The sequence below is a fragment of the Amblyomma maculatum genome, chromosome 11 (genome assembly GCF_055883805.1).
Source record: "Amblyomma maculatum isolate TAMU_Amacu chromosome 11, ASM5588380v1, whole genome shotgun sequence".
Taxonomy (NCBI): Eukaryota; Metazoa; Arthropoda; class Arachnida; order Ixodida; family Ixodidae; genus Amblyomma; species Amblyomma maculatum.
In genome coordinates this window covers 28,208,798-28,226,785 of record NC_139354.1, presented here as the reverse complement: position 1 = coordinate 28,226,785, position 17,988 = coordinate 28,208,798, and the positions used below count along the sequence as shown (strand labels likewise).

The window sequence follows — 17,988 nt, the reverse complement described above, 5'->3', positions numbered from 1 at the left end:
CGAATAAACAAGGATACTTCTTACTTAATTCCATTTCTTCCGGTAAGAGCTCTTGAGCAGAACCTTATACAGCAAAAAAGGAGACATACACACATACTTATTACTGGATGACTAATGATTAAATCGATCTCAAGAGCTTCTTATATACTTGCGTCATGAAATGTGGGCTTCTGAGTCTTCACCCTGTATATTTTGTGAGCGGTCTGCCCTTTTATGGACCTCTCACTCTCCAGGCAAGGCACGATTCTATACGAGTGGTTTATCAAACCTTCCTGTGCGAAAGTAAAGGGAAGTATTCAGCATTCGTATGTGATGCTTGGCATTGAACACGTACCATAAGGATCCCGTGAGCAGTTTCTTGCAGATGAAGAGAAGCCAAATTGTGCTTGTTTTCGTAAAGGGTCCCTTCAATGTCTTGGGACCTTATCTGGGAGTTGGAAGACATTAAGGAAGGTGTGCAAGGAGAACTTATTGCAAACAAGATACTGTTCAAATCTAATCGTGCCAGGAAAATAATATCTATTATGAGGTAAAAAAGTCAAGCACAAGAAGAGTCTCATTATGTTCTATCTTACTGCAGTGTAGGTATGGGTACAGATTTTAAGGCTATGCAGCCTGACTAGACTATCAAGAAACTATTGATCAAGCCTTGGGAACATGATTACGATGAAACTCAAATTGTTAACATCTTTTCACATATAGTTTTTCGTCACAACAAGCGAATATATCGCCGCCGTATTGTTTTTCATTTTGTCGACGATGATGTTACCCCTATTTGCCATTCTTCAAATTTGTCGTATCCGACTTTTTCAGTGCGTTACTTTTTTTACAGTGAACTAAAATGGCGATACTTAGTCTACACTGCCCTAAACAATCCGAAACCAGTGCAAATCAAGCCAAAACGAGCGACAAGCAAATCAAATCTCCAGAAGCAATATCCGTTATATTGTACTGTTCTCGTAGACAACCTTCCGAGTAGAAAAGACTTAAATAAGAGCGTAATTAGTCGCTAGCATTCATATGAAACACAGTCTTAAACACGACAATGGTATTTGGATCAGGAAATATATTGCTTCTGAGACGCTCTTGTGGCGCATTATAGCTTGCATAATTAGCAGTTCAGAAGGGCTGAGTTCAAGACATCACTACCATCTGTTGAACACCAGCACCACAATGAAGATCTCAATAAAATTCTGTCCAACGACATCCAGAGACCTGAGGCTCTACATATCCTTAGCCTCACGATGCAATGCAACTGCTTATAAAAGATTAGTTCACCGTACTAAGGCTCTGCAGGAGAACGATTTTCCGCGAGCAAACAATAGTTTGACACGCTGCTGCCCCGTTTAAGGTAATATTGTATGAGAGTGATAATTTCGCATCTGTGGTCAACCTGTGCAGTGTCAGCATGCTCGAGCATTTTATGATGCCGACTCACCGTTTGAATGATCCGCTTGTTCTTCTCAAAAGAGTGGACACTGAGTGTGTCACTCGACACAGACGTCTTGTTGAGGAGCAGGGTGCTACCGTCGCCAAGTTCAACGACCTTCTGACCTCCCACACTCCTGGTCTCCAGAAGCACGGGGTGCACCACTGCTTCGGGCACATCTGCGCAATCGAGAGGGTGGTTTTTAAGTGTCTGAAGAGACACAATTCCTTTCCTGAAGGCTACATGTCCCAGTTTCCGTCAAAGACAGTGCGTATACCACTCAACACAAAAGCAGATGATAGAGACTCTCAGCTCCTGATCAGAGCTGCGAGATTAGAGAAGCGCTTGTTTGTCTGGTATAAGATTATGCGGTGTCAGCTATTTGAACGCTGTACAAGCGAGTTTCGAACTATCCCATGCACTCTTAAAAAGCACCTTCCGTGACTAATTGACTTGTGCGGGCGAATACATTTTGTAAACCGCTGAAGGAAAATTTTGCGGGCTATTTTCTAGTTTGTCGCATCCCATTTTTCCTTTCTGGCTCTTGGTGCGTCGGCAGATACTGAAAGCCGGACGTGACCACCAGAGGCGTCATCAGGAAATTTCCACTCGTATGAAGACAGATTAAAGAAAAGAAAATGTTGATAGTGATAGTTAGTAATTATTAGAGGTTATAATAGAGCTTGGTGAAAGTTATAGGGACTAATAATGACTACTAAAAACGTGTAATGACCCTATGTCGAAGGGCGACTTGTAACGACTATAATTAATAAGAAATGACTGAAAATGCTCAGTACTGAGAAGTAACAAGTAAAGCGACTAATTAATGACTCATGAAAACTGCTAATGGCTTACAATTGACATTAATTATCTGTAAGGATTGATATTTATGTCGATGATTTGTAACGACTACAACTGATTAGGAATGACTAAGCATGTTTAGTAAGGAGTAGTATGTGACTAAAATTACCGACTAATGTTTTTGTAATGTCTAAGAATGGCTTGTAACGACCATTATGTCTATCGATGACCGACTACAATTGATTAGAAATAACTAAAAATGCTTATTAATGAGTAGCGACGACAAAAATGACATCTAATGTCTTGTAATAACCAATGCGTCTAACGATGACTTATAATGACACTTGAGTAGTAATGACTCAAGTGACTACAAATGACTTGTAAAGACCAATATGTCTAACAACGGCTTGTAACGGCTATAATTGATTAGAAATGACTAAAAAAAGCTTAGTAATTTGTAGTAACGACTAAAATTACTACTTATGGCATTTAAAATAATGACCAATATGGCTAACGACAACTTGTATCAATTACAGCTGATTACAAATGGCTAAATTCCTTAGTAATGAGTACTAATAATTACAATGACTGCTAATGACTGCTACTACTAGTCTTTCGCCGCTCACTTATTAAGAGATATCTTAAGAGACCATGTAATTGTTTATTCGCGCGAGCTTTAATACCTGTGTCGAGAAAAATTGTTCGATGGCGTCCGTAGCCCCGAAAAATCAGGTGCATTCTTCCGGAAGGTGGCAATTGACAGATGGCATAACCGTGCACTGATTGGTCGGTCGGTTGGGTGATGTCAAGAGACCACGTGATACGACCTATTTTTCAGGCGCTGCCAACTCTGGCTTCTCATTTAAGATGGGTAGGCTGGATGGCCGAGATGGACATTAAACCCACTGGAACCGTCTACCCAGAGTCAGACATGGTAGTCCTAAGCTAAGCAGGTACATACGCAAGGCTGGGTTTATTATCGGCTCCGCACAGTAAATACAAACCTGTCATGCACTAGAAAATCGCGAATAGCAAGATAGCAATAAGGGCACACAGTAAGAGTTCGAGCCACCTATCTCCATTTTTGCGTTGCCCTTAGCACTGTTTTCAATTTTTGCCGTCCGAAAGCAACAAATTACTCTCCCGCGTAACGAAAGAGTTAGCGATACGTAACGCTTATTGTCAACAACGTAATGAAACAGCGGTCAAGATATCTAATCTCTTCAATCGATTCTCAATACTGGTAAAACTGGTAAAAATCGACACTCTAAGCTCTTTTTGCTGATTTTTTTTTTAGTAGCCGAAGGTGTTTTTACAGATACAACTGGGATTAAAATGGAATCCTTGCTGTACACGTTCATGCTTAAATACATGAGCACACACACACACACACATACATATATATATATATATATATATATATATATATATATATATATATATATATATATATATATATATATATATATATATATATATATATATATATATATTGTTTCAATAGTGAACGTTTTATATGCAGTGGGAAAATGTCTCGACACAAATTAATCGGGATTAGTTTTTGCATGATACGGTGTAGTTTTCTTGGAAAAAGATCGTATATCAATACAGGTGAGAAACGCCGTTTTGGCCATTTCAAACAGTTGCAAGTTTGGAGACCTACTGCTAGAATAGTAAAATTTTGTCATCTATTCTTTTTTTACCCACTACACCTACGCAACTTTTAATTGTATAGAAGTTATTAAAAACATGTTTTGTAATTGCAGTTGATTTAGTAAAAGAAATTCGCAAACATTGCTCCAGAAGCAACGCGCTACTAAAAAGCCCCCTTTCAACCTTAAATAAGGGCATGATGCGTCATGTTTTCAGCACTGTCTTTTTTCGTTTATTATTCGGATCATTTCCTTAATTTCAGGCAAAATACGGAGCGCTAGTCTGCTAGATGCGTTCGATTGGTTTTCAACAATCATGTGAACAAAAAACCACTTCTGAAAAGAAAGCAAATTTGGAATATTTAACCTACACAAACAAAAGCTGGCTGGTTAGTCACAATTCGACTTGGCAAAGCTCCTAGTGGCATGCGATACCCAAAGGCGCCTTATTCCCCAACTCCTGCTGCCATTTGAAACACAGTGAGGCTGCCTTAAGCTAGTACAGTACATCGTGAGGGCTAGTATCTTTCAGACCGGTTAGTGTTCTTCTTTGGCCACAAGACTAGGTTTTTCCCTCTTGCAACCTTAAGCGCGACCTTTTGTATTCGTCTGGTTCTTGAGATTTGCATTCCAGAACTTGTCCATAACCGCCTCAGGATCACCTCAGCAGACTGCTGCTGGGCGCTTGGCAGGACAAGGGGAAGGATGTCCAGGCAGTGCGTGCTCTTTGCCGTTTTTTGTGCGCCAGCGGGCTTGATTCGCGCTTGTGAGGCAAGCTGCAGTGCCTGCATATATATTTCATATGCCTTCTCCCACATCGTCACCCATCATGATCTTCTTTCTTTCCCCCTTCCCCTTCCTCAGTGCAGAGTAGCAGGCCAGATTTCAATTATTCCGGCCAACCTCTCTGCTTTTCCTTTCAATAAATCCATCTATCTTTCTATCTATCTATCTCAGCAGATGGCATGAAACATTTAAGGTCTTCTTCTAGGGAGCCTACTCTGCTCGTCATCCACGGAATCAGGGCCGCACCAGGCTTATAGCCTGTAAGGAACGCCTCCGAAATTTTCATTAAATTATAATGAAGAAGGTAAGCGCATGGACACAGAAATTACTCCAACTTTGCATTTTAGGAAGGAAATCGCAACAGAATATTGACATGCACTACCATGACTCCTATACGCATCAACGTTAGTTTTCTAGCGCATGCACTGTGACTATCTTATCACAGCAGATAAGAAATGTGAGAGACAGTCATAAAGGTAGGAAGTGGGCAATATAATATCAAATGTATTCGAGTGCTGCTTGTTTGTGGAAGGTGAAATCTATGTAGGTATTTCGTTTTGTTGTCACATATTCTTTCGAACTGGGCAGGCTTTTCTGCTCCCTAAGGATATGACCGGAAACATTAATGGTTTCGGTCTGCGGCTCCTCTTGCGTACCCTGGCCCACGTATGTACATATATTCTACTCGCGGAATTGATATCCTAATTGTGCTTCTGTAACTGCGAACCTATTTATAGCATGCAAGTCACAAGCTGTCTTATTATGTCGAAGTTGCAATCAACGAAGATATAAAGTTCAAATTAATTTAACCAAAATATATTAACAGGCCTGCTGGGCCTAGGAACAACGTCTCTGACTCTGTCCAAATATTCTGGAGGGATCAAACCGCATTTCGACCTCACATCTCGAAAGACACACACAGACACACAAGTTGTCAGCGCCTTCCAAAGCGGCCTGATGTCCACTGCCAGCTACCACTTGTCAGAGGCATGATAGTAGTTTCTCAAGAAATTGACACTTTAAGTGGTCGGCACCGACGCCGCCAACGCTACTAAATACTTATTTCCCCACATGGAGGTAATATCTACGGGCACACGTTAAAAAAAAATACCAGCACTGTAATCTGGACTTACTTGGGAATTTGTTCAACTGCACTAGTGTCACTACATGCAGCAGTGCCAAGCTCATCAAGGTCAGACGACACATCGCTTCAACAGCCTTCCTCTTGCGGCAGAATGAAAGGTGTACTATGCACTCCAGTTACCAGCGTACAGACAAAGCTTCTCAGAATGCGACTGAGACAGTATCTCAAGCGCCACCAACAATGCGAGAAGCTGTGGCTACTTTTCGTTGCCCTTTGAAACAGCGCCAACTACCGAGTATCTAGTTTTCGGACCTTTGCTGACGTGGTTTCATCGAGAAATTTCACTCTCTCTCGTGGTGCGAGACTTCTGCCCTTCAAGTTTCATGACATCTACTTTATTACAGGTCCTGGTTTTCTTTTTAAAGTCATGTGACTCCTCTTTTTTACTTCCATTTCTCGATGTTCTCCCCTGCGTACTTTAACAGAGGCGGTCTTAAACGAGCTCGTTAAGGATAGCGCTTCCTGTATGAACTTTCCCTCTAGCTTGCATGGTACATAGAGTCGAATGCAGAATGGCAGAATTGCTAAAAAATAGAACACTAGTGCCGTCCAAGTGGCCTAACACGAACGAAAGGCCAGGTAGACCTCTCAAGAAACCGCTGCGTGAGGTGAAGTTTAAAATGTTGAGATCAGAGGAGCTATATCACCGAGGCATGCAAATTCAATGCATGAGCATAAGCAAGAAATCTGCCCACTCTAGCACAACGCAATCTTTACTCAAATCTTTTTATCGCAAATTTATTGAAAACGATCAACGCTGAAACACCTTGCTGTTGTCGTAAATATCACAATGCGAGATTACCCTCGTAAGGTAGTTCTTAAAACTTCCATGCATACATTTCTGGGCATCTTCCCCCAGAATAACCTTATTTGTTTTCCCATGTGAAAATTCAAGACAAATTGCAGGTACAATATACTAGTCCTATTTTTTGTCTCGTAACGCACACTCCAAGCATGTGAAATGCGCGTCGCTTTACATTCTATATTTTAGGTATTGAATGCTCGAACATGATAGATGAGAACAAGAGAACGCTAAATCAGAAAGATTTTCCATTTGTGAACAGATGTCAGTGCACACGCCGTCACCGTTTCGTGCATTATTAGAGCCTACGGTACAGGCATTTGGCCCACGATTGCTTTTTACATGGAATCATAACCAAAGCAAAAGGTCCCATTATCTGTAAGAAGGCTAGTAATGGTGCCAAGAGCTCGCCATGAGAACTAAAGAGCACGGCGATTGCAGGTCATAAAAACTTTCCTGAAACCAAACAGCAGACATGCTCTGTCATTTTGCTCGCAATCAAATAACTTCCCTTGGCGATTTTTGTCTGTACTTTCATTAACAACTCTGATGTTCAGGGATGTAGCCAGAAGGGGGAGAAGTGTTGCTTCGGTGTTAGAACACCCCCCAACTTTCAAGTGCTTCATCACTTCCTCCTACCTGCCTTTTTGTAGCCAATTTTTCGGGCAGGTGCGTATAAGAATATTCCTCTATAAATACATTGGGGAGAGGTTTAGCACGGCTAAAGATAATTGAACAAAGCGAAGCACGCGACTCCTCCATGGATGCCTGCAAACCTCCAGGACACCACAGCCGGGTCTAGACGACACGGAGGGGGCGGCGAAGATTTTGGGAAGGGGCAGATCTCAGGAGGCGAGTCATATGGGCAACATTGGCGGGAAAAGGTGGGAAAGGCACTGGAACGTTTTCTGTCATTGTGTCGGGTGATGTTGTATATATGAAGTTGCCAGGTGTATGAAGATGATGAAGAAGAAGGGAGATGAAGAAAAATGAACAGCGCAGCAGCAGTAGAAAAGTGAGCGCTGCCGGCTCCGCGTGCTAAACATGCGAAGACTAAGAGTCGGATTTGACTGTTTTGAGGTTTTGAGAATAAGAAGCGATAAAAAGCGGATTTCAGCATGAAATTGGATTTGACTCAAATTATTTTTCAGCCAGTAATCAGCTATCCATCTTCTTTAATTTATTTATTCAAACACATTCATGGCCAGTGCCTCCATTAATTAAAAAATGGTGGCAAAATCAAGATATGAAATTGGAAAATAACAACAACATTAGTAGGGCCGTCAAAGCCTCCGTTTATTGCTCGTAGCCCTGTCCCGATGTTTTGGAGAGCAAAACTCTGAGAGCGTTGCATGGAATTTCGAAAGTAGCCCCACTTCCCCGAGGAATGTGAGGAGTCATTTAGTTAAGTCAGTGCATTCGCTAAGTGCCGCTGTTCCGAGCAGAGAATCCGTCACTGGTCTGCACAAGAATCACTGTGTACGTTATGATGGAGCCCGCCATCTCAAAAAAAAAAGGCATAAAGCAAATAAAATTAAAAACACACAAAAGCGCGCGCTTTCTACCTTCCTGCAAATGTGGTGAAAATGGCGCCAACTACGTTGCAGAAAATTACGGCTTCTTTCTTAAGGATGTTAAAAAAATCAGATACAACCAATCTTTTTAAATGAGTACATGCATTGTTGGACTAGGACGCCAGATTTGCAACTAATTTTGCGCTCGCAGTAGACATCACCAGAGGCCGTGCTCTAAAAGCTGCCATTTTCAAACCCTAATGCATTTCGTCCTTTCCAATTGGTTAATTTGTTTCATGACGAGAGTGCAGCTTTCGAACGGTCGTGGTAAGCAGCAGTAGCTTTGGTTCTTTAACGACCGTACCTCGGCATCAAATGCATGACGAGGTCAGCGTGGCAAGTCGGTGCTTGCGACAAGCGGCGGTGACTACCCCCAGCAGCGAACCCACTGTTTTCCGATATCTGTGGCTGGTGCTTTTTCGTAATGCTAAGGCTTGCTAATGTGCAGCCATGCGAAACGGCAGACCAAAAAAGGAAGCTTATAAAGTACAGCATTAAATAATGATAAGGCAAGGGGGGTTTGAAGTCCTAAAGCGGCATCTTTTATGGAGAACGCCGTAGTAGAGGCTTTCAGTAATTTCAACCACCTGTTTTTCTGTAACGAGCACTGACATCGCACAGTACATGGGTGCCTTGCGTTTAGCAACTGAAAATTCGACCTCAAGCAGTCAAGCGTCCTGACCAGAGCAACCCGCCTGTATAACAATAGAAAGTAGCAAAAACAAAGAATTGGAACTGTGCTCAAGACTAATCATGATCTGAATACATGGTCATGTATATTCATGTAATCAAAACCAGCTTAAAAGAAGACGGCGATGGAGGAAACAAAATAAAATTCTAGGTATGAAAGACAATATCTCTCAATATTGAAACGCGATTCTAGGGGGCAAGTAATATAAATTACTTTCAGCACCATTTTGTATCCCTCGTTCACGTATATAACTGTCGTTTTTGCCTCGTTCTTTCACTAGGTTTCCGCGGTCGAAATACTATGGTTTCAAACTCACGACCAGCTCTGGTACGGACATCTTCGTCGCTCTAACACGTGTTCTGATAATATTTTTCTTACTTTTGTTTGTAAAAAGCTGCTGGAAGCAGCTTCTAGCTCTAAAGCTCCTTTTATGACTTGTAAATTCTGGAAACGCAAAAAGCAACCAATTGCAACATATGACACCCGCTGCGAACATTTCCAGTATACGCTTTTTTAAACACTGCGACAGTTCACGAGCTGCGCGTTCATTGGTGAGCCAAGCGTTTATTTAAATTTGCAAATAACCACTAGATGCGTTCAGGCGGAGCTTAAATTTATTTGTACGGCACATTTCACAAAGGCCTGCCAGATGGTAACAGCTGCCCACTACTATCGTTGTTATCGTTCTCCAGGTAGCACAGCTGGCTTGCTCGTCGATAACTAAACGAAGTTCAAGTACACGATTAGATGACGGAGGTCAACCACGTAGGGAAACGGACGGAATGACTAAGAGGTGCTTCATTTCAGCTCTGCTTCTCGTTGGTAATGAATTTGTGGCGTGTTATGTCCCCTCCCCAGCCAGGACATTATATTTAGTTTCAAAGCAACAGAAGTTTGGAATGCAATTCGTAGAGTGGCCGGTAACTTCACTGTTGACGCGATGAAGAGACAAGCTCCAAAAGAGCTAGACGTCGGCGATCGTAGGATAAAAAAAAATTACTTTATCGCATCACTAACGCGAAATGTCAAGAGGAAAACTCTTCCCAAAAAGAGCACTGAAACTTGAGCTGAAGAATGCCTCTTTCGTGTGAGGGCCCCAGCCTATCAAAATAACGAAAGCACTGTCTTGAGGTGACGTTATACTATAGTGTTACGGCAACCGAAAGCCTTATCTAATATTGAGCCCCAACAAACAACATGGAGACCATTTCTTGCACTTTTCAATGCGCCAAATGACAGTGCTATCCAAAAAAGGCTAAAGAAAGAATAATGATCCCCTGTTATCAAATTATCCAGCCGACCTAGAAATAAACTGTCATCTATAAAATAAGATAATCCAAGAATCCTGGCGCCGAGAAAACATGTATGTAGACTACTTGCAATACGTCTAAAGCCTGAGTAAAGCAGGTTTGTGATCGAAGATGGCGAAAAGAAAAGAATATTATAAGGCCACCAAGCAGCACATAGGCGACGAGGCTTATCTTACCGTGACAAGAAGTCCTCTGTCGAGATGGAAGAAATTTGCTCCAGTCAGGCGCATGCCGTCAGGATCGATGCTGTCATGTAGGAACTGGATCTGCATGAAGAGAGTTATTTTGTGATCTGTAGTTGGTCAGTACCTTTCACGAAAATGATGCAGCACTGCGGAGAACTTATGCTATACTAATCACTGTTTTTTCGTGAGTTGAACCAGTTGGAAATAATTTTGTTCAGTTTTGTATGAAACAAACGCAACTAACTGCAATCCATCACATAGAATTCGCCCACACCAAGAAAAAAATTAATTTTTGGATTTAGTTTCCCACGTAGCTCCATTTGCGGCAGTCAAGGGCTTCCTGTGACATCCCAACGAGGTTATAGGTTAGGTAAGGCATGCGAAAATTGTTAACTGTTTTACAGCTTTGATTCACTTCAATACCTTCGCTAGCTTGCCTCAAAGCTGGAATTACAGGCAGTGAGCGACCACTTTAACAGTTGAGCAAGGTTGCGTTGCAGTGCAGTTGGTGACCTCATTTGAAGATATGCTTCCACGCTGCAAGAGGCAGGAGACATTATAAGTTGTGCATATTATTTGCGAATCTTTTTCGCATGTCTCACGTAGTCTCAGTCGTAATTGTGAGGTCGTAACCACATTCCCTCACTTAAGCCAAAACCACATCAAATTACTTATCAATTCCAAATGACTTCTAATAGCAACTCACGTTTGCCATGATGTTGTGATCCAAATATTTTTCCATAAGAAGAAACGGACAGTGGCATGTGTTGGAACTCTCGCACTAGGTCCGCCAACCATTAACATATTTCTTCACCTGCATTAATTGTGTTTCATTCTCCTGCTTGCCGTTTCAGTACGACTTCGTCGAAGCGCTGGGTTCCATCTTCATCCCGCCACAGAGATTCGGAGCGTGTCGTCTTGTGAGACGTACGATAATGTGTTCCTGGTCTCCTTCTCAGAGGTATAGTAGAGTTCTTACAGTACCCCTGAAGATCAATAATCTTCTTATGCGATGACAGAGGTTCTGCGTATTTTAAAGAGGTTTGTAGCTTCTAAAATGGCATAAGTAGCTTCTGAATGGCTGAGAATTAAATCAAGCATCCTGGATACAAAGCTACGCGCACCAACTTGATCTCTTCTGATCCACTTTTCCGCTCATTCCTGTCCCGTTTCTAGCCTTATACAAACAACATGATGACTGTCGACGGCCGTATGCCGAGCGAACACATTGACCCGATGACGGCCCTGCCATGACATATGGCGCAGGTGGCTAGGGAGGGGAATAGGTGTACTGCTCCGCATGTGCAATTGGTCACGCGAAGGACATCCGAGATGGCTCCCACACTCCTGTTCTTCTCCAGAGATTGAATATTCTTTAGTTCTTGTTGTTGTTGCGACTGTAGGAAGAAAGAAAATAAAATGCACGTGCCTGCTGCTGGCTCTGGAGCTGAGCCCCCTCCGCTGCCTCGTGCGGACAGATGAGAAATTAAAGAGAGAAAGAAAAGGAAGATGTAGAGAGAAATATACACATCGCATCTATCGTCATCCGCCACCGAAACGGTGGCGGATGCAATGTCGACTTACAACAGGTACAACTACTGGTGGCAGGTGAACCCCACAGGGGCCCCCCCGTTCCTAGCCCTGTAGGGCCAGGAGCAGCCACCACGACGCTTCGGACAAGATCGCAGAAGGCTTCAGATTCAGAGCTGGGTATCATCATGTGGACGTCCACAGCACTGATGTTCGCGGAGTTGTCTAAATGCGCACACTGCTGCTTCAGATGCGCTTCATGTCATCATCAACATCATTTATTATTCGCTTAAAGATCCCTATCAGGGACATTACATAAGGGCGAGGGGGAGACAATGGTGAGAAAGGGCCATACATTAGCATAAAAACAAAGGAAAAGAATACAAAAATGTATATTATTGACAAATTGTGAAAAAAAACGGGAAAGAAAAAAAATCATCAGGCTATCGAGACAGTGCACACTGAATAGGGACAATTATGTAGCAAAGCATAACAAAATAACGATATTGGTAAAATAAACTATAGTAAGCAAAAGTGGCAAAAAGATGAACTACATTAAAATGGACGTTCGCTCTTCAATGCACGCAAATCGGATTGCTAATAATGGAGCCCAAGAAAAAGTGTCTATGGCAGGTCGAAATGATCAGTAAGTAATTGCCTAAATTTGGAGGGATATAGACTCGGTAACTACGCTTTCGGGAAGTATGTTCCATTCCTCTTAGCGATGGGGAGGTAAGATTGGTTGAAGGCGTTTGTGGAACCATGCAAACGTTGTATGCAACGGGAGTTAAACTTCCTTTCACTCCTGGTAAATGCAGCTACTATACACACACGGGCGCGTGCAAGGCCGACGAAAGCTTGCTTTCTGCCTTCGGTCTAAGATGATGCGCCTTATTAAGGCAAAAGCGTTTCTAGGATCACGGAATGAAATCCCGTGCGCGAGAGTTGTGCGTGAGGTCTTTCATACTCCACGAGATTCCATGAGATGTGTTCTTGTCTAGCGTTCTTGCCATCTGCAATCTCACACTTGAACGCGCGCCAAGGAACACCACGCCACGTAAACGATAGTGTACCGTCGTCCTAACTCTCCGGAGAAAGCGGGACACATACTGCGCCTTTCCATTCCTTAAACCAATAATAATAATAATAATAATAATAATAATAATAATAATAATAATAATAATAATAATAATAATAATAATAATAATAATAATAATAATAATAATAATTGGTTCATATATAGACACCTGAACCGCGCCGTAAAGGAAGGGAGGAAGGTGGGAGTGAAAGTGGAAAGGGGTAAAGGGGAGCCGTAGTGAAGGGCTACGGAGTAATTTCGACCACCTGGGGATTTTTAACGTGCTGATGGGACTGGGGCAGGTAGGTCACCGCCGCTTGCGGCGGGGGCTAGCCTGCCACTGAATTTTTATCAGTTGTAGGCGAAACGAGGCGAAACGAAGAGGCGTCGTGTGCTGTGCGATGTCAGCGCACGTTAAAGATCACCAGGTGGTCGAAATTACTCTGTAGTCCTCCACTACGGCTCCTCTTTCTCTCTTTCCACTTTCACTCCCACCTTCCTCGCCTTCCCTTAAAGCGCAGTTGTGGTGTCCACAGAAAACAAGTGAGATAGTTACTGTGTCTTTCCCTTCCTACAAATAAATCAGTTTTTTTTATCTGTTGTAGGCTGTCATTGCACCCACCACCCCTTCGGTGGTGGACGACGGCTGTTGCGGCGCGCGTCTTTCTCTCCCTCTTCCTTTTCTTTCTGCTCTATTTTCTCTTCTGTCTGCACGCGCCCCGCCGGGGTGGTGCAGTGGTAAGACGCCCGACTACTGTGCCGGAGTACCCGGATTCGAACCCGCCCTCGGCGGCTGCGTTTCGATGGAGGCGAATCGAAGAGGCGTCGTGTGCTGTGCGATGTCAGCGCACGGTAAAGATCCGCAGGTGGTCGAAATTACTCCGTAGCCCTCCACTACGGCTCCTCTTTCTCTCTTTCCACTTTCACTCCCATCTTCCTCCCTTCCCTTACGGCGCGGTTGCGGTGTCCACAGAACACAAGTGAGACAGTTACCGCGCCTTTCCCTTCCTATAAATAAATCAGTTTTAAATCAGTTTCTCTTCTGTCTGCACGCGCCCCGCCGGGGTGGTGCAGTGGTAAGTCGCCCGACTACTGGGCCGGAGTCCCCGTGTTCGAACCCGACCTCGGCGGCTGCGTTTCGATGGAGGCGAAACGAAGAGGCGTCGTGTGCTGTGCGATGTCAGCGCACGTTAAAGATCCCCAGGTGGTCGAAATTACGCCGTGGCCCTCCACAACGGCTCCTCTTTCTCTCTTTCCACTTTCACTCCCATCTTCCTCCCTTCCCTTACGGCGCGGTTGCGGTGTCCACAGAAAACAAGCGAGACAGTTACCGCGCCTGTCCCTTCCTATAAATAAATCAGTTTTTTTTTTCTGTCTGCACGAGGCAGCGGACGTGGCTCAGCTACAGAGCCAGTAGCAGGCCCGTGCATTTTAACGCGATAGCGTTAAGGAGCTCGTGTCGCAGAAACGCCAGTGTCGTCGACGTCGGCGGCGTTGGCCGTTAGCGATAAATCCCGGCATGCACGTCATAAATAAAAAGCAACTTCCAAGATGGGCTGGGTGGGAATCGAAGCAGGGTCTCCGGAGTGTGAGACGGAGACGCTACCACTCAGCCACGAGTTCGATGCTTGAAAGCGGTACAAAAGCGCTTCTAGTGAACGCGGTGTTGCCTTAAAAACGTGCCGTAGAACGTTATACTGCGGTGTATATCGGTAATTATGAGCATGTTACTTAAGAAGTCGCAGTTACACGTGTAGCGAAGTACGTTTCCGCTACATTTCTTCTGCGCTCTGCGCACATGCAGAGCCATCTTGCGGCAAACACAGAAGAACCCCTCCTCGCAATGTGCGGCGCTGCCCCGACACGTGGCGCGCCACTCGCCCCTGATGTTTCGCCGTGCACCCTCACGGGTTGTAGATCAAGCGTCTTTCCTTTCTTTAGATCACTATCTTCGCTCACCCGTTTCTCTCCTTCGGGCCGCGCGTGTACCGGTGCGAGGATTTCTCGCTCTCTCCCCTTCCAACATCCAGCGTGCGTCACTCGAACAGAGGATTTCTCGCTCTCTCCCCTTCCAACATCCAGCGTGCGTCACTCGAACAGTGGTGGAAACGAAGAGGCGTCCGTGTGCTGTGCGATGTCAGCGCTCGCTAAAATCCCCAGGTGGTCGAAATTACTCCGTAGCCCTCCACTACGGCTCCTCTTTCTCTCTTTCCACTTTCACTCCCACCTTTCTCCCTTCCCTTACGGCGGGCTGCGGTGTCCACAGAAACCAAGTGAGACAGTTACCGTGCCTTTCCCTTCCTATAAAAAAAAAATAAATCGAACAGTGGTGTTTAGGCGACGCGGCTCCTCTTTCCGCTCACAGCACGATTGCTAGGTGCAGCGTCTGATGCCGGACGCCTCTGACGTGATCGCTGCGCCGTAGAGCTTCTGCTGGGAAAGCGTCCCCTGCGATGTGTGCCGAGCTGCTTCCGAGGAATCATGCTTCTGCGTGGTGCTCCCAAGCGAGATAGAGGACGATCCCATCAAGGCGTCAGCCCTATGATCGCACGCGGGCAGGTTTGCAGATGGCTACTCCTATGAACGCAATTTCGACCAACCGCAATTCGTGTATAGATATCGCGTTCCATAACCAGGGCACGGTTAAAGAGGTCAAGTACTGCAGTTGCCATTTCACAGACCATAAGGCGATGCTTCTTGCGGTCGGGCAGAAGAAGCCAACAGAAGAGCAACAAGTCGAAGGGGAGCAAGAACAAGGAATAGAACGCAGACCACAGGAGGTACCAATTGACGAATTCAGAGGGGATGCCAATGCGGATGATGCTGATACGGGTGCTGTTCACACTACCGCAATCATAGCGTGATGACAGTGCTCTTGAAGACAACGAACGACATTCTTCCAGGTGTGTCATGCCAGAAGAGCGATTTGAAGGAGTCCAAAATGACTTACACTACGACGAGTGAAAATGTCAGTTTGGTGTGTGTGTATGTGTGTGCTGACTGACCGACATACTCAGTGCGTGTGAACGCTAAAGGAACACGTGAGCAAGAAACGTGGTAGTGTGCACAACACAGTGCGATAATGTAGATTGTGAGAAGCACTTGTTTGAACAAATAGAAAAAAGTTGTACAGTGCACTTAGAAGTGTTGAGTATGAAAACTGTCTTTGTGTGACTCAAGAGCATACCGAGCGAATGAGTGGGCGGTGCGAACGAGGTGCAATAACGCTATCGCGTTCCAGTCTTGAAGACGAAGCTTAAGCGTCCTCCAAATGTTTTCTTTTCCTTCTTCCTACAGCCACAATAACAACAACGCTGACATCGCACAGCACACAGACGCCACTTCGTTTCGCCTCCATCGAAACGCTGCCGCCGTGGTCGGGTTCGAACCAATTATAATCACAAGTAGGACTGCAACGTCATTCTCCTGTTAAGAAACATTTAAGAGACCCTGTCATTATTTTTCCAGTTTTATACCTTTATTCTATGTATTAAGGATAAAAGCTGGATGCTCCAAGTGGACGGCAATGCTGCGAGTTCCTGCTGAACGAACTGTAGGCATACATTTTCAGTTGCTGTCAAAGTACACCCAAACAATACCCGGTTAACAACTGAACGTTTTCACGGTAGCATTCAGAGCACTGGCAGGGATAAGCTTGGCATTAGTGCAATGGTCACTGTCAAAGACGGGCTCTGTTTGTGTTGTCGCGTCGCAGGTGCCTCGCTGAGGCGCGCCGAACTCCCGCCCGAGCAATGTACCCAGCCTTGCAGAGGCTGCGCCTCGTCGTCGGGAAGTATCTGTCTGGACAGTTAGAAACTGACGGAGAGACGCGGTTTCTGCGGCGCTGGCACACGCGCTTCTATGTTGTACGAGGCAGCAGACTTGAGATGCCTGTCGTCCTTTATTAGAACCCTCCCCGTTTTTACTGTCCCCCCTGCCAGAGTACCCGGGTTCGAACCCGACCTCGGCGGCTGCGTTTCGATGGAGGCGAAACGAAGGGGCGTCAGTGTACTGTGCGATGTCAGCGCACGTTAAAGATCCCCAGGTGGTCGAAATTACTCCGTAAACCTCCACTACGGCTCCTCTTTCTCTCTTTCCACTTTCACTCCCACCTTCTTCCTTTCCTTTATGGCGCGGTCGAGGTGTCCACAGAAAACAAGTGAGACAGTTACAGCGCCTTTCCCTTCCTATAAATCAATCAGTTTCCCCTCTCAGGGGAATCATGTTATCTTTAGTTTATCAAGCATATGTAACCTATAGTGTTTTGTATAGTGCTTTGTTTTGTGAGTAATGTGTGTTTTTGTATGTATGTATGTACCCAATAAATTCTCTTTATGCAGCTTGTATATCATTCATATACTGTGCCGCCCGAGCAATGTACCCAGCCTTGCAGAGGCAGCAGACTTGAGATGTCTGTCGTCCTTTATTAGAACCCTCCCCGTTTTTACTGTCCCCCCTTCCGGGTGGTGCAGTGGTAAAACGCTCGACTACTGTGCCAGAGAACCCGGGTTCGAACCCGACCTCGGCGGCTGCGTTTCGATGGAGGCAAAACGAAGGGGCGTCAGTGTACTGCGCGATGTCAGCGCACGTTAAAGATCCCCAGGTGGTCGAAATTACTCCATAAACCTCCACTACGGCTCCTCTTTCTCTCTTTCCACTTTCACTCCCACCTTCTTCCCTTCCTTTATGGCGCGGTTGAGGTGTCCACAGAAAACAAGTGAGACAGTTACAGCGCCTTTCCCTTCCTATAAATCAATCAGTTTTCCCCTCTCAGGGGAATCATGTTATGTTTAGTTTATTAAGCATATGTAACCTATAGTGTTTTGTATAGTGCTTTGTTTTGTGAGTAATGTGTGTTTTTGTATGTATATGTATGTACCCAATAAATTCTCTTTATGCAGCTTGTATATCATTCATATAGTGTGCATATATAATGTATAAATGCATGTATATGACTTGAAATAAATTTCTCTTCAGTGATGCACGGTTTGCACACAGGCCTTAAC

The 17,988-nt window shown here is 44.6% G+C and overlaps 2 protein-coding genes across 2 annotated transcripts; both read right to left on the bottom strand.

Annotated features, from left to right (window-relative positions):
* Positions 1-32: 32 nt before the first annotated feature.
* LOC146173252 (uncharacterized) lies at positions 33-6,049 on the bottom strand. Its single transcript, XM_084584392.1, has 4 exons — positions 5,802-6,049; positions 1,439-1,608; positions 335-427; positions 33-272 (listed from the first exon to the last, which is right to left on the bottom strand). Exons 1-4 carry the CDS (start codon positions 5,872-5,874, stop codon positions 141-143), a joined length of 468 nt encoding a protein of 155 aa, XP_084440518.1. The 5' UTR covers positions 5,875-6,049; the 3' UTR covers positions 33-140.
* A 1,934-nt stretch (positions 6,050-7,983) lies between these two features.
* LOC146173251 (gustatory receptor for sugar taste 64e-like) lies at positions 7,984-11,506 on the bottom strand. Its single transcript, XM_084584391.1, has 3 exons — positions 11,081-11,506; positions 10,366-10,455; positions 7,984-8,117 (listed from the first exon to the last, which is right to left on the bottom strand). The coding sequence occupies exons 1-3, from the start codon at positions 11,114-11,116 to the stop codon at positions 8,037-8,039; spliced, it is 207 nt and encodes a 68-aa protein (XP_084440517.1). The 5' UTR covers positions 11,117-11,506; the 3' UTR covers positions 7,984-8,036.
* Positions 11,507-17,988: the final 6,482 nt, after the last annotated feature.